The sequence below is a fragment of the Hypoxylon fragiforme genome (genome assembly GCF_022984875.1).
Source record: "Hypoxylon fragiforme strain CBS 206.31 chromosome Unknown GGS25scaffold_7, whole genome shotgun sequence".
Classification (NCBI taxonomy): Eukaryota; Fungi; Ascomycota; class Sordariomycetes; order Xylariales; family Hypoxylaceae; genus Hypoxylon; species Hypoxylon fragiforme.
The window spans coordinates 1,966,324-1,979,029 of record NW_026054762.1 but is presented as its reverse complement, the minus strand read 5'-3'; the positions used below and the strand labels follow the sequence as shown (position 1 = coordinate 1,979,029).

Below are 12,706 nucleotides of genomic sequence, written 5' to 3'. Positions count from 1 at the left end.
AGCAGTAAAGAGCGCAGGCGTGGTTACCCAGCACGACGACCCGGAGGGATCGAAGTCGCGCACGAGCCGCCCGAGGGACTTTGGTGAGCAGGGTTGTGTGGGGAGAGGAGAGGAGAGGAAGAGGAAGAGGGCGGCTTTGAGGAATGCCGTGGATTGCGGGGCGCTGGTGAAGGGAAGTGCTGAAGAAAAACGGTGGTGGTGATTGGGGTTGGGATGAGGGGCTACCTGTGGCGACCGGGGGGGTTCGTGGTCGTTGCCGACGGGATGTCCGACGACGGCGGATATGTCAGCTTTGTGGACGGTGAAGGCGGCCCGGTGGCTATTGGCAGAACTCGCCCTACAGGTCGCGGGCGCGGAAGAAGAATAGGGGGGGCCGGCGGACAGCTGGGGCGGCTTGCTGCTGCTGCTGCTGCTGCTGCTCCTTGCTGGTCCGCTTGGGGACGGCGTGGCTCCTGGGTTTGTGGGACACATTGCCGGCTGTGCTGTAGATTCGGAATACGTTGGGTTGGTCTGGCGTGTACAATGGGTAACTACACGTGGAAGATTATCACGAATACTCCCTTTATTGAAGTCTACGAGTTGAAGTTATCTTTAGGTATATGTACGTGAGACGTGAGATGCATTCAATATTCTGTTACAGCCCAATCAGCCACATCTTGTTGGAGAAATCTACGAAAAGTTGGTTTATAGGTACATAGGTTATACATATAGCTAAGCCGATTGATTCACTTGCCGTATTTCTGTCTATTTTACTTGACATTTAGTGTTGCTCTAATGTAGAAGGGTAATGAAAAGAAGAAGTTTGGAAAAGGAGGAAAGGGTTGAAAAGGAGTAAGCGTCATTAGAGTCGTTGTCGATATTACCTACCCCCCTTTCTTCCCTCCTTGAGACTTGGGGCGGCGGTGGGTTAGACATGGGGGATTGGCATGTAGAAACTCGCATCGCTATCGAATCACATGTACGTATGTACAATACATATCTGAAAGTAAGCCTACGCCATTTATTAATAATAGACAATACGTAGTACTAGACTCTTACTGCCTCTTCCAACATCTAAAATACCAAAGGTACCAATTTAGATCTCTGAATAGCTAACCGGATCTTCCCGTCGGATTCTGCCTTTGATTTGAAAGGATTCAACCTTACTAATATTCCCCTCTTGCTGGTTTATCCTCTTGCTGGTTTATCCAATCGTCACAATCATCACTAGCCGACCGGTTACTGACCGGTTACTTTGACTCACTTGAATGAGGGCATGTGTTAGAAGGAAGGTGACTGGGTGAACTTGAGTATTCTTGAAAAAAAAAGGAGAGCGATATATGTCACTACATGTATCTACACTACGCGCAATGATAGTACGATATTGCCACATTTTTTCTTGTATGGTTACCATTCCTGGAACTCCAAATTGAAAAATTGTGCATATGCAATGCTCCCTCGACGAACGTCCCCGTGGGTTGGTGCCTATCATTAAAGAATCCGTAGGAGAGAAGGATTGAGCTGTCAGGGTCACGTTCGTCAGACACGCATCAGCCAAAAAAGAGAGAAAAAAGAAAAAGAAACTCATTTTGCTTGCGTAGCAAAGAAATCGTCCACATGTCGATCTCTGAGAGGTCCAAATTTGCCGGGTTCTTATTGAGAAGCGAGGTTGCCATAGGCGGATGCAAGGCTGAGTAGGGGTTACTAGCAGCAATAGTAGTAGTAGACTGTATAGTAGGAATCCAAAAAGGCCTCTTTTCGTCCGTCGTTCCTAATCTGATGGCGACTTTTTTCTTGATTCAACCGCTTCTAGGCATGGCATGGCATCCCACGCAGCCCACGTCTGTATTGAGGAAAGCCCGTCATCATCACTTTTTTATTCAACCTATCTTTTGCTTTTTAGACGAAAATGGGTGTCGATGCACCCCACAGGCTTACGGTTCATCAGCTGTCACATATTCAATGTTATTATTGTTCGGTTCTCCCAAGTAGAAAGATGATATTGTGTGTGTGGTACAATAGACTGCTTGCTTACTCGCTCGGATATCCTCATGTGTTCGAATAATAGGCGGTAGACAGAGGGAAATTATGCATACTTACGCATGTTATAGGTATTATGCATGTATTATGTACGTGAAGGAAATAATATGCAAGACATTCAATGCAAACATATTAAGGCGAAAGGGCAAAGTGGAGAGTGGAGAATGGAGAATGGAGAAAAAGAGTTCGTCTAGAAGGCAAATAGAAAAAAATAAAAATAAAAATAAAAAGCTGCCCAGGTGGAATGAGTTGGAATTTACTACTTACGGCGTGAGGTACTTACTACTTGGTACATGTAGTTACCTACATAGTATATGTACATATAGTTATGTACATATTAACTAGAAGCTGAGGGAAAACATCGAATGTTAAAATGTCCGTCAAAATATAAAAGTAACTTGCGGTCAATTCGGAAGTTACCTAATATCGACTTCCGAAACTGTTGAGGTGGAGGCTTGTCTTCTTGTAGTTTCAAGTACTTTCTCAAGGATTCGTAAGTAGCGGGCAGTTGGCGTTCCTGGACGTTCCTGACCCGAGGCTTCCAGATGTCCTTAACTTAATACCGCATTGCCGCACGGCGTAATATGCTTATTGATGTACCCATTACGTATGTACCTACTGAAGAGCACTAATAAAGAGCAACATCCAATTCTATTAGGATTCATCGTCGCACAGCCCCGGTCTTATGAACGTGTAATAACATTCAAGTCCAACGTCACTACTTTAGATCTATTCTCAAGCCCAACCTGGGAACTTTAACCCGACGTTGTACAAGTTGGGTATACTTACAAGTTGCCATAACACGGAGTGACGGAGATCTATGTACTACTATACCTACTAACTAGGTAGTATGTAACTATAGACATATGTACATATGTAGGTACATAGTATATAAGTTGTGTACCGAGGCTTGATGGACGGGTGATAATATTGAATAACTAACTAAAGTGAGACCGAATGTTTGGTAATTGCCCCCGTCACCGCTCTCATGCCGGATCTAAATTTATTAAGCGGACTAATCTATTAGCTTTCAAGCAGGGACAGTCCCGGTTTAATACCGTCGCTCTTCGGTACAGCTGCCGATTTTTGTGATTGCTAATTGACTTTGAACTTTGAACTTTGAACTTTGAATGCTCTCGAAGGATTATCTTGTTAAACGGGCGAGGGCTGCTTCTATCTTTATGGAATATGCAATAACCTAACTATAACCTATCAGCCTAACAAGCTTCGAGCTTCAACGTTGGGAGTTATGCCAATGTCCTTAAACCCACACCCAGCGCTAAGAGGATCTAAGTGGTTGCATAAATATAACTAGCAAATACCGTTGACTACCCTGTGTATACCACATGTATCCAGGATATTCACCAACATTGAACATTAGACATTGAAACAATTCAGATCTATAAACGGTCTCGACATCTTGGATGCCTGGCTGCTGGTGTTGGTGTGGTTGCATGTAGATACAAATGTCACTACATACTACTACATAATACCATGTAGGTGTCTCCATTCATGCTAAGCTCATTTGTACCTAGTACCTAGCTGGAGGTACACAACTTGAAGTAGACTACTGTACTATGTACATTCAGTGTGTATTTACATACATCCAAATTCAATGTCATACATGGATGTAATATGTACCAAGTATATACGTACATGGCTTGCATGGATTGGTGCACAAAAAGGTTGTACCCATAATAAAGATACGTGTATACACCTGTCTTATACAACTGCATTATACAACTGTACAACGTTCGCAACTTGAATACATCATTTACTTTATTTTACTTTATTTTACTTTATTTTACATAGCACCGTACTATGCGTACATACAATCAAATCCCCGTCTCTCTTCATCAACAAATCAACCCTCTTCTCTCACTTAACGCCTCACTTTCCACAATTTTAATCTCTTCCCAAAGACTGGTTTTCGGCTGACCTTGCCTTTCTCTGCTACCCTAATAATTCCAATTCATTCATTTCACTTGGATCAAACATAACAACGCACATACGATACCATATACCCCCCCAATTCCCCTCCCCCCATCGCCCCCCAGGATTTCTGCAGTACACCTTAAACAACCCGCAACTCTCCACATTATTGTGTCATTTAGACGTTTTTGGTTCCGCGTCCAATCCCGCGTCTGCAGACTTTTTGCATCCGACAAAAATCACACAAACAATACATCCATAGATTCAGGCTCCATTCGTCAATTCTTGCAGCACCTCATTCATTTTTTTTGACCGGGGGAATTTAAGCACACACCAAGCACACACACACCAAATAGACCCGGTTAACGTTGTGACGGGTGAAGAAAACGGTGGGGGGGAAAAACCGTTAGGGGACGGGACCTTCATTACAACAGCCAAGGATCCAACGACTTGCAGATTGTACGACCTCTCTAGTAGTCTATCCTGTGTGGGAAGTGAGTCGCATGCGAAGCTGCTGCCACATCAACGATGATCAACCTCTATCGAAACACCACCGTCATTTTTCCGAGCTAATTCCCCATTTCGTCGAGTTTCGTGGCACGACCCCATAGACGTGGTTCCATTGTTTGTGCGCCGAATCCGATCTCTTTTCCATAGAAACTAGTCCACCAGCCAACCAGCCGAGCAATATGGCAAACAATCCCGTTGCTATGGACGCCAGCCTGTCCAGCCTGAACTCTGTCGACAATGACACATCCGCAACATCCAGCGCACACGTAGATTCCCAAGCATCCAAATGGACTTCAGCATCTACTTCGCTAACAGCATCACCTACGCAGTCTAGAGACCCGTCACCAGCACGTCTTACGGTTAAAACGGGACGGATGAACCGCGGTTCGACAACTCCCGCGAGGTCACGCAAGAATAGTTTTCAGGACCCAAGCCCCTCTAGATCTAGATCTAACATCCCTACACCGTCTACGACCCCACGACAAATTTCCTCAGCCACGACCCCTTCGCTCCCGCCTCCTTCAAACTCCGAGCCTATATTACGAACACCTGTTCCGCAGAAGGCGCCTGCTCCATCAGAGTTATCCAAAGATTCACCCCGGTGGCCCATATCTCCTCGACTGAGATCCCCGCCCCCTAACATCGGCCGACCAGTAGTAGGAGGTAGTTCGTCGTCACGAAGAAGCGATCAAGAAGCACCTCTCATCAATGTTCAGCGAGCAACCCCTTCGCCTCATGTGGAATCCGCTTCGCAATCTACGTCCGACAACGAGGTTGAAGAACAATATCTGTCATCTGGTATGAGAACTCCTGCTCGTGGGCCTAGCAATGGCTCGTCAACTCTAGAGACGGTCCAGGAGATCAGCCAACCGAATACTCCGCGACCAGGCCTGGACCTTGCTATTGAAAAGCTTGCCGAAACCGCCGAATCCCAGTCGTCTACTCAAACCAAAGGATCCGGAGCAATTACCAAGAAACCCAGCATTAGCCATACCGCAACGAATAGTGGCGAAAGCGGTAGTGATGGTGGAAATGTAAGGCGAAATCCTAGAAGGACGAGCAGTACAGCTCCCACACCCTCGCTCCATAGCCGACATTCTAGCACGGCCCTCAAATTTAGCGGCAAGGGACCAACTACCGCCGAGAGTTCGTCCCGGAATATGACAGTCGAAACAGAGCAGATCAGTAACCTCCCAGGCTTGTCAATTGCCCCAAATGCGAGAGGCCAGGGAACAAATGGCAGTCTCAGAACAAAGCCAAGCTCTGAGACCATCAAACCTAGGAAGGAGAAGAAGAAGCATCCCAGAAAAGCCACCTCTGTTGCTTCTGGAAATGGTGAGAACCCTCCCCACAAGCTCCGACATAGCTGCTCGAGGAGATCTATTGTATCTCGCCGCTCCCCAGGCAAAGCGTACGGTCAAGGATCGTATGTGGATGAAATTAGTTCGATTAATCAGCAGCGGCCAGTGCTGCAAATGGCTATGAGTGTGACAAGCCAAATGTCAAGTTTGCTAACCAGAGGATCTTCTATAGCATCCTCCAAGGCAGATATCTTCGAAGCCAAAGTTGCTAGCGCGGTGGAGGAGGCTAACTCTTCAGACTCGGACGAGACTTTCGTTTACGATTCTAACCCACCAGAAGTGGCCGACCGCCCTCGTCGGTATCACTCACGCACCCCCAGTGCAACTTCTATGGCCAGTCAGGTCGATCGCAATGGCTTGCGTTCGATGACAGGCATGATAGACAGCAGCCAACCTACTTTACCGGTTAAGAAGAACATGAAATTTGTGAATACTTACACTGGTAGTGGGAATGAGGCCTCGTATGACGACGATGGCCGAGGCACAGGCCGGAGTAACGTTGGCTCTGCACGAGGAACCACCCGGCATCATCACCCTGGTCGTTGGGGAAGGAATAATGGCAACAATCACCTTTCGCTATTCGACAATGAATCTCCATTCCCTAACGCCGCCAGGTCCAAGTTACCTAATAATAATCCTAGACAGTCATCTAATCCCACAAGTCCGAGATTTGGTACAGCTCGAGGATGGGCATCCAACAAAAGACAACTGACGTTGCCTGGCGGCTATGAAATTGACGATACAACTACTGGCGCCGATGACGAGAGGACTCCGCTCCTCTTGAGCGGCACCACCAGATCTATCCGATCCACCCGGAGTCGACGCAATCCGTACCCAAGAAATCTCGAGGCCCAAAATTATCAACAGAATCCATCATTCCTCAACCGATTTGCAAGCTGCTTGGTTCTTACTATAATGCTACTAGTTGTCCTCTCAGGAGCGCTCGGGTTCATGTTTGCGACATCCCAACCGCTCAGTGCGGTTGAGCTGGTGAAGATTGACAATGTTCTAGCCAGCGAACAGGAATTAATGATGGACATCACCGTGAAAGCACACAATCCGAACGTTGTCGTTGTGATGATCGATTCGGCCGACCTCGAGATATTTGCGAAATCCCCACACGCCGGTACCGATTCGGAATGGTGGCGGCATCCTAATGGGGATGAGTTTGGCATTCTCGATGATCCTAAAAATGATCCACCGGTTGTTAAGTTGCCAGGCGATGACGACGATGACGAACCCCCCGAAGATAATTCGCCGAATATGCGTCTCGGAAATGTCATCACTTTCGACAGCCCTTTAACTTACGAAGGGTCGTTTTTCCAGTCTGGCATTTCCACCTCTACTGGCTCGCTTCGTTTAAGCCGGCCCGGAAATGGCACCGACAGTGGCACCCAGCGATGGGAGCGCATCATCGCAGACGAGTTCACCTTGATTGTCAAGGGTGTTTTGAAATACACATTACCCCTTAGTCAGAGGGTTAGAAATGTGGCCATCTCCGGCAAGACGCTCGTTAAATCCAATTCCGCGAATAATCCGTCTCTACGACCTAATGAGACAGAGATCGCAATTGGATGATATATCCACGACATGGGCTATTATACTACTCTGTAGCCCACTACCTACCGGCCTACCTATCCAGGTACTTTTCTTTGTAACTTGAGGTGATTCTGTATATTGAGCGGGCATGGCATGAGCATTACAGGAGCTTTTTGTTTGGCGTTGGATTTTTACTTTCCAGCAGTGGCGTACTCTAGGGCAAAGCCTTCGATAGCAGGTCGCAAATCCTCGACTATTTCGACCGGCTTGTAAGGCATCATTTGGGACATTTGATTTTCCAAAGTTCAGAAAGAATGATTCTCACGGGAGGTTTTCTTCTTTCTATATTTTCCAAGAAGGGGCATTACGGCAGCCAAAGGCGCCAACTCAAAATACACTGCATAGGATGGACACAAAAGCATAGCCCCCCCTTTCCCCCCCCCAGAATAAGGAATCTCAGATTCTAATGTTTCTTGTTACTCGTTTTTTGCTTTCCCGTGAGAAAGGAGGCGGACTGTTCCGAACGAGATGTTCGCTGAGGATATGGGGATATGGGGAATTAGACGGAGGATGGCGAACTGAACTTTTCCCCCCTTATCTCTCCCTTCTCGCTCTCTTATTCTTTCAACCAGATACCCAGAGACAAGAAGACGGGTTTCGCATTTGTAACTTGTAACGGTTTTATGAAGATGCTACTAAAGTAAAGATAACATTGAACAAGAGAAGCAAAATTATCTACTTAATATAGGAAAATGATGATAATGATGTGATGTGATGTTTGCGTGTGAATGTTGTAGTAGCGGTGGTGGTAAGCTGGGTCAACTGTATCCGTACTTTATCTTGACGCGGGACCTCGAAATCCATCAACCCCCCCCCCCCCCTTTTTTTTTTCTCTTTTTCTTTTCCCAACATTGAAGTAAGTCTCTTGCCCCCTCTTTTCCCACTAGGTATCTATCTACCTACCTACCTAAAACTGCATGGCGGTACTATACATATCTCCCACAACCCAATCCACAACCCACACCGGCAACACCCCTCGCAGCTTCTGCACCACCGCGTGCGGGAGATAGGGGTATACCACGTTGCTGCCCTTGCCCTCGCCCTCGTCGCCGTCATGGCAGCCCGCGCGTGCTAGGATGGCGCGCGCCAGGACCGAGGGTGGAGGGTGGAGGAGGGACGGGCTTTGTTCTTGCTGTCGCGGTTTGGGAATGGGGATGGGGAGGGGGAGGGGGAGGAGTTTGTAGTGGAGGGTGGTGATATTGCTTGTGGGGGTTTTGATGACGCTGTGGGTAGGGGTTGTGGATGGGGATGGGGATGGGGGGGAAGGGAGAGAGGAGAGATGGATGATGAGGGCGGGCGCGTTGCGCGCTAGGAGGGGCGATAGGGCTGCGGTTAGGGTTGGTGCTGGGGTCGAGGTGGTGGTGGTGTTGTCGTGACCGTCGTCGCTGTCGCTAATCTTAGTGGTGGTGGTAGCGGCAGCAGTGACGAGAAGAACAGTAAGATTCACGTCCTCGAGCGAGCTCACGACCCGTCGCACAAACGCATCTGCCCCTCCGTCTCCGTCTCCGTCTCCGTCTCTGTCTGCGGCTGCGCTCACGCTCGTCGTGTCCGTGCTCGCGGCGACCACGACCCGATACCTGCCATCGGGATACCGCCGCAGCAGCGCGTCCCGCACCGCGCGCAGCGCGCCGAGGTCCGAGCCGTGCAGCACGACGTTGAAGCCCCGCGACGCGAGCTCGAAGGCGAGGGCTTGGCCTATCGTTCCTTCCCCATGCTCATTTTCGAGTTCTGAGTGGGAGTGGGAGGGGGAAGTGGCGACGTGCGACACAAAAGCCCACGCCGGCTTCCCCTTCGTCGCGTGCAGGTACCGGTTCAGCGACAGGGCTTCGGCCCCGGAGATGCGCGGGTACAGGTACGGGTGCAGGAAGGCGAGGATGAGGTGGACGGTGTAGAGAGCGGTGATGGCGGCGAGGAGTTTGAGAAGGGTGAGGAGGAGGGGGAGGATGAGGGGGGACATTTTTTTTTATTGTTATTACTTCTTTTTGTTGTTGCTTGGGGGGGGAGATGGAAGTTGATGAGACTTTTTTTTTTGTGGTGTTTTGTTGGTAGGTACCCGGTTAGTTGATGAAAGACGGGAAGACTGGGTAGGTAGAGAAAAGTAAACCTCGAGGTCTACCTACTAAGGTAAGTAGGTATGTAGTAAATGGGGGAAGGTACCTAAGGACCTAAGTTTGGAATCACGAGAGTTGGGATTTTCCTACGGAGAAGAATGGGGATGCGCTTCTTTGCTCCCTCGTGGAGGTGGCTCACTTGGGCTGTAGTATGGAACATTGCTTCGACTTGCTCGTACACAGGGTAGGGTGTAGGGCATGTTCTACACCGAAGGCATAGACGACTTTTAAGATGTTCTGGTGAAACAGCAGCCGATTTAGCTTCGAGCTTCTTGCAACTCGGCGAAAACATCTCATACACATATAACAACCAACTTCATCAGTTGTAGAGGGGAGTTCAATGTTAGATTCTAACTAAATATATACACGTAACAAGATGTGCAGGTAGGTTAAGTAAATCTACATAACCAGCAAAAGAACGTGGTATTATCAGACATAGAAAAATGGTATCTGGATAGGTACATAGTGGGTATAGTAAGTAGTAAGTTAGTCAGTCATGGTAGTTCATCATTACAAGTCATAAGATAAGGTGTCAGTTTCATAATATCGTATCACATCACATCACATCGTCTTCCTTTTTTCACTCCAACCATCATCATCATCATCATCAAACCAGTAACACCAACCACCAAAAAAGAAAAAAAAAAGAATCAGGCCCGACTAAACAATATCGGCACATCCATACTCCTGTGGTCCTGTTGTCCCAGCAGCGAGCTATTCACCGTCGCCGTGCTCCTGCCAAACAGGCCCTCGCGGAACCGCGAGCTGCTGAGGAAGCTGCCCGCGTTGCTGGGCTTTTTTACAAGGCCCGCACCACCACTACCGCTGCCATTGTAATGATTTTTGGTATCCGTAGAATAAGCAGAGGAAGAAGAAGAGAACTCGCGCCCCAAGCGACTGAGCACAAGCTCCCTAGCCCGTCGCAGTGCGCTAGTCTGGACGTCGGTGTCCTCGGCGACGAGGCGCTGCGCCTCCTCGGCCGCGATGTCGCGCTGCACGGCGGAGATCTCGGAGCACAGCTCCGCCGTGGGGTCGTAGATGGTGGGCTCGAGGAGCGCGGGCATGCTGGGCGCCGTGCAGAAGATGGGCGCCGAGATGTTCATCATGGGCGTGCTGGTGGTGTTGGTGGGCGTGCTGGGCCGGTAGTACTCGTCTACGATGGAGTCGGACTCGTCGATGGGCGAGTGTGAGAGCTCTGGCTCGGAGCCTGAGTGGTTGTTGTTGGAGACCTCGCCGAAGAGGCGGCGTGAGAGGGTGGAGTAGATGCTGCTGACTTCGCCGAATAGATGACCGGGAGAGCCCTGGGGTGAGATGGATAGCTGAGGTGGTTCCTGGGGGCGATAATGGAGCGACTCGTTGGAGGGCTGGCGGCTGTGCTTGGAACGAGGAGTAGGGGTCTGCGGCGGGTCCTCCACGGGTTTCTTGGTCTTCTGGTGACGCTGATGGCGATGGCGGCGAGGCTTGTCCTTTGATTGCTCGATCGAATCCTTGGAATGCTGCCGGTGATGCTCCCGTTTTTGACGATGATGTCCCTGCTTGTTGTCTTTGTCGTGGTCGTGTTTAGACTTCTTTGTTTGATGCTGCTTCGTAACGCGGCGTTTCTTGAGGCTGTGCGGGAAGGAAATGCTGGCTATTCGGGCAGCTTCTAATTCTGGAGATAATTCAAGGTCCTCAACTTCTTCAGGGATATCATCATTTTCGTAATCGCTACCATTTAAGTCAAGGTGCAGAAGCTCCTGGGATACTGCAGAGACGGCTGGTGATTCCTCTGGTAGATCATCGAGGAAATGGTCAGGGAAATCAGCAGGGAAATAATCAGGGATGTCGTCTTCCAGATCCCGGACATGGATACTCGCGACTTCATTAATGGTCGCGGCTGAGTGTCGAGTCCACTTGTTGCCACGTGACTTCTTGTTCATTAACGGCGAGAGAGCTTCGTCCCAGCTGTCCTCATTAATTAGAACGACGTTCTCAAAGTCGAACTCCCGAACGCTGTGTTGATGCGCCGCAACCATGGCAGCTACTTGAGGTGCGTTCATGGTCGCGTTCCGAATTGCCATGTAACGCAACTTGCGGAAGACAACAGGCTTCCTTGACGGCGCCGGGGGGAGGGGTGACATTGGGGAGGTGACCTCGTTGAACAACTTCTGCGAGCTCCGAGGAGGCGCAAATAACGGATCAGCTGCGAGTGACAGTGGGTTTGGTCCCTTCTGGCCAATCCAAGTGAACTTCAACTTCTCCAGGTTTGAGGAGAAGTCGCGGATATAATCATCGATCATCTTGAGATGATCGAGCCCCGGCGATGTCCCATAGAAGTCCCATGACTCGACAGAGATATGCAACTTCCGGATTTGCTTCCACCGGCGAGTCGCTGATGGCAGACAACCGAAGCCCATAACGTGTCGTAGGTAGATGAACGCCGAAGGGTGCATGGAAGATAAAGAAAGCTTCGAGAGCTTCTTTATCGGTGCCCTCTCGAGAGATATACGGAGGCTAATGAGTGCGTAGTCAACTATATCCCTCCGATATCTCTCCCGGGGATCTTGGCCCGGAGTCTTGATGGTGAGATGTCTCATGTTTGGTAGATGCTTCATAGCATTGATGAAAGAGGGCACATTGGATGCGGCATGAAATAGAGGTGGATACTGCGCCGTGAGAATCTCGCCGAGCCCCTCGTTGGCGAACTTGGGTCTCTCCAAGACTGATGCCATGGAGGTATGTGGCTTGTATAAGAAGCTGATCTCTCGCCCAGTCTCGGGGTGGATGAGAGGAGGTAAGAAGGTAGCATCTGAGTGTGCAAAATAAAAGGTGAGATGTTCTATATGTTGGCCTATCCTCGACAATGCCTCTATTCTGCTTTGCCGAGTGAAGGTGTGTGCGGTGAAGGTCAAGTGGGTTCGTAGGAATAGCCGTTTGGTAACCAGGTTACAGCAGGCTGAAGATGCGAGTCGAACATTGCAGATGTCCTCCTTGGATAGTAAATCGAAGAGCTTTTCACGGATGCGCTCCTTCTGCCATAGGCAGTAGAACGGTTGCGGTCCTGTTGCCATAGCTCTTGCATATCGTGAAGTAGATCTTAATAAGATAAGTGTTTTGGGGGGGGGGGCGAAGATCTCAAAGCTACCAACTGGTCACGGTGGTACTGAGATGAATGATAATTAGTTTGTTCTGCTA

The 12,706-nt window shown here is 49.2% G+C and overlaps 4 protein-coding genes across 4 annotated transcripts; 1 reads left to right on the top strand and 3 right to left on the bottom strand.

Moving 5' to 3' along the window:
• Nucleotides 1–956: 956 nt before the first annotated feature.
• Nucleotides 957–2,282, bottom strand: GGS25DRAFT_499794 (uncharacterized protein). The gene is made up of 2 exons (XM_049261812.1): nucleotides 2,080–2,282; nucleotides 957–1,927 (listed from the first exon to the last, which is right to left on the bottom strand). Exon 2 carries the CDS (start codon nucleotides 1,565–1,567, stop codon nucleotides 1,184–1,186), a length of 384 nt encoding a protein of 127 aa, XP_049114822.1. The 5' UTR covers nucleotides 1,568–1,927; nucleotides 2,080–2,282; the 3' UTR covers nucleotides 957–1,183.
• A 2,358-nt stretch (nucleotides 2,283–4,640) lies between these two features.
• On the top strand, nucleotides 4,641–7,400 carry GGS25DRAFT_523826 (vacuolar segregation subunit 7-domain-containing protein; the record flags this gene model as incomplete). The annotated part of the gene is made up of 1 exon (XM_049264494.1): nucleotides 4,641–7,400. The coding sequence occupies one exon, from the start codon at nucleotides 4,641–4,643 to the stop codon at nucleotides 7,398–7,400; it is 2,760 nt and encodes a 919-aa protein (XP_049114821.1).
• Nucleotides 7,401–8,166: 766 nt separating this feature from the next.
• On the bottom strand, nucleotides 8,167–9,478 carry GGS25DRAFT_533273 (uncharacterized protein). Its single transcript, XM_049265661.1, has one exon. The coding sequence runs from the start codon at nucleotides 9,376–9,378 to the stop codon at nucleotides 8,329–8,331; it is 1,050 nt and encodes a 349-aa protein (XP_049114820.1). The 5' UTR covers nucleotides 9,379–9,478; the 3' UTR covers nucleotides 8,167–8,328.
• A 525-nt stretch (nucleotides 9,479–10,003) lies between these two features.
• Nucleotides 10,004–12,706, bottom strand: GGS25DRAFT_375767 (uncharacterized protein). The gene has a single exon (XM_049258227.1). The coding sequence runs from the start codon at nucleotides 12,580–12,582 to the stop codon at nucleotides 10,183–10,185; it is 2,400 nt and encodes a 799-aa protein (XP_049114819.1). The 5' UTR covers nucleotides 12,583–12,706; the 3' UTR covers nucleotides 10,004–10,182.

Excerpts from the sequence above, each read along its gene's own strand:
- GGS25DRAFT_375767 (XM_049258227.1), bottom strand. The coding sequence starts at position 12,582 with ATGGCAACAGGACCGCAACCGTTCTACTGCCTATGGCAGAAGGAGCGC.
- GGS25DRAFT_533273 (XM_049265661.1), bottom strand. The coding sequence starts at position 9,378 with ATGTCCCCCCTCATCCTCCCCCTCCTCCTCACCCTTCTCAAACTCCTC.
- GGS25DRAFT_499794 (XM_049261812.1), bottom strand. The coding sequence starts at position 1,567 with ATGAGTTTCTTTTTCTTTTTTCTCTCTTTTTTGGCTGATGCGTGTCTG.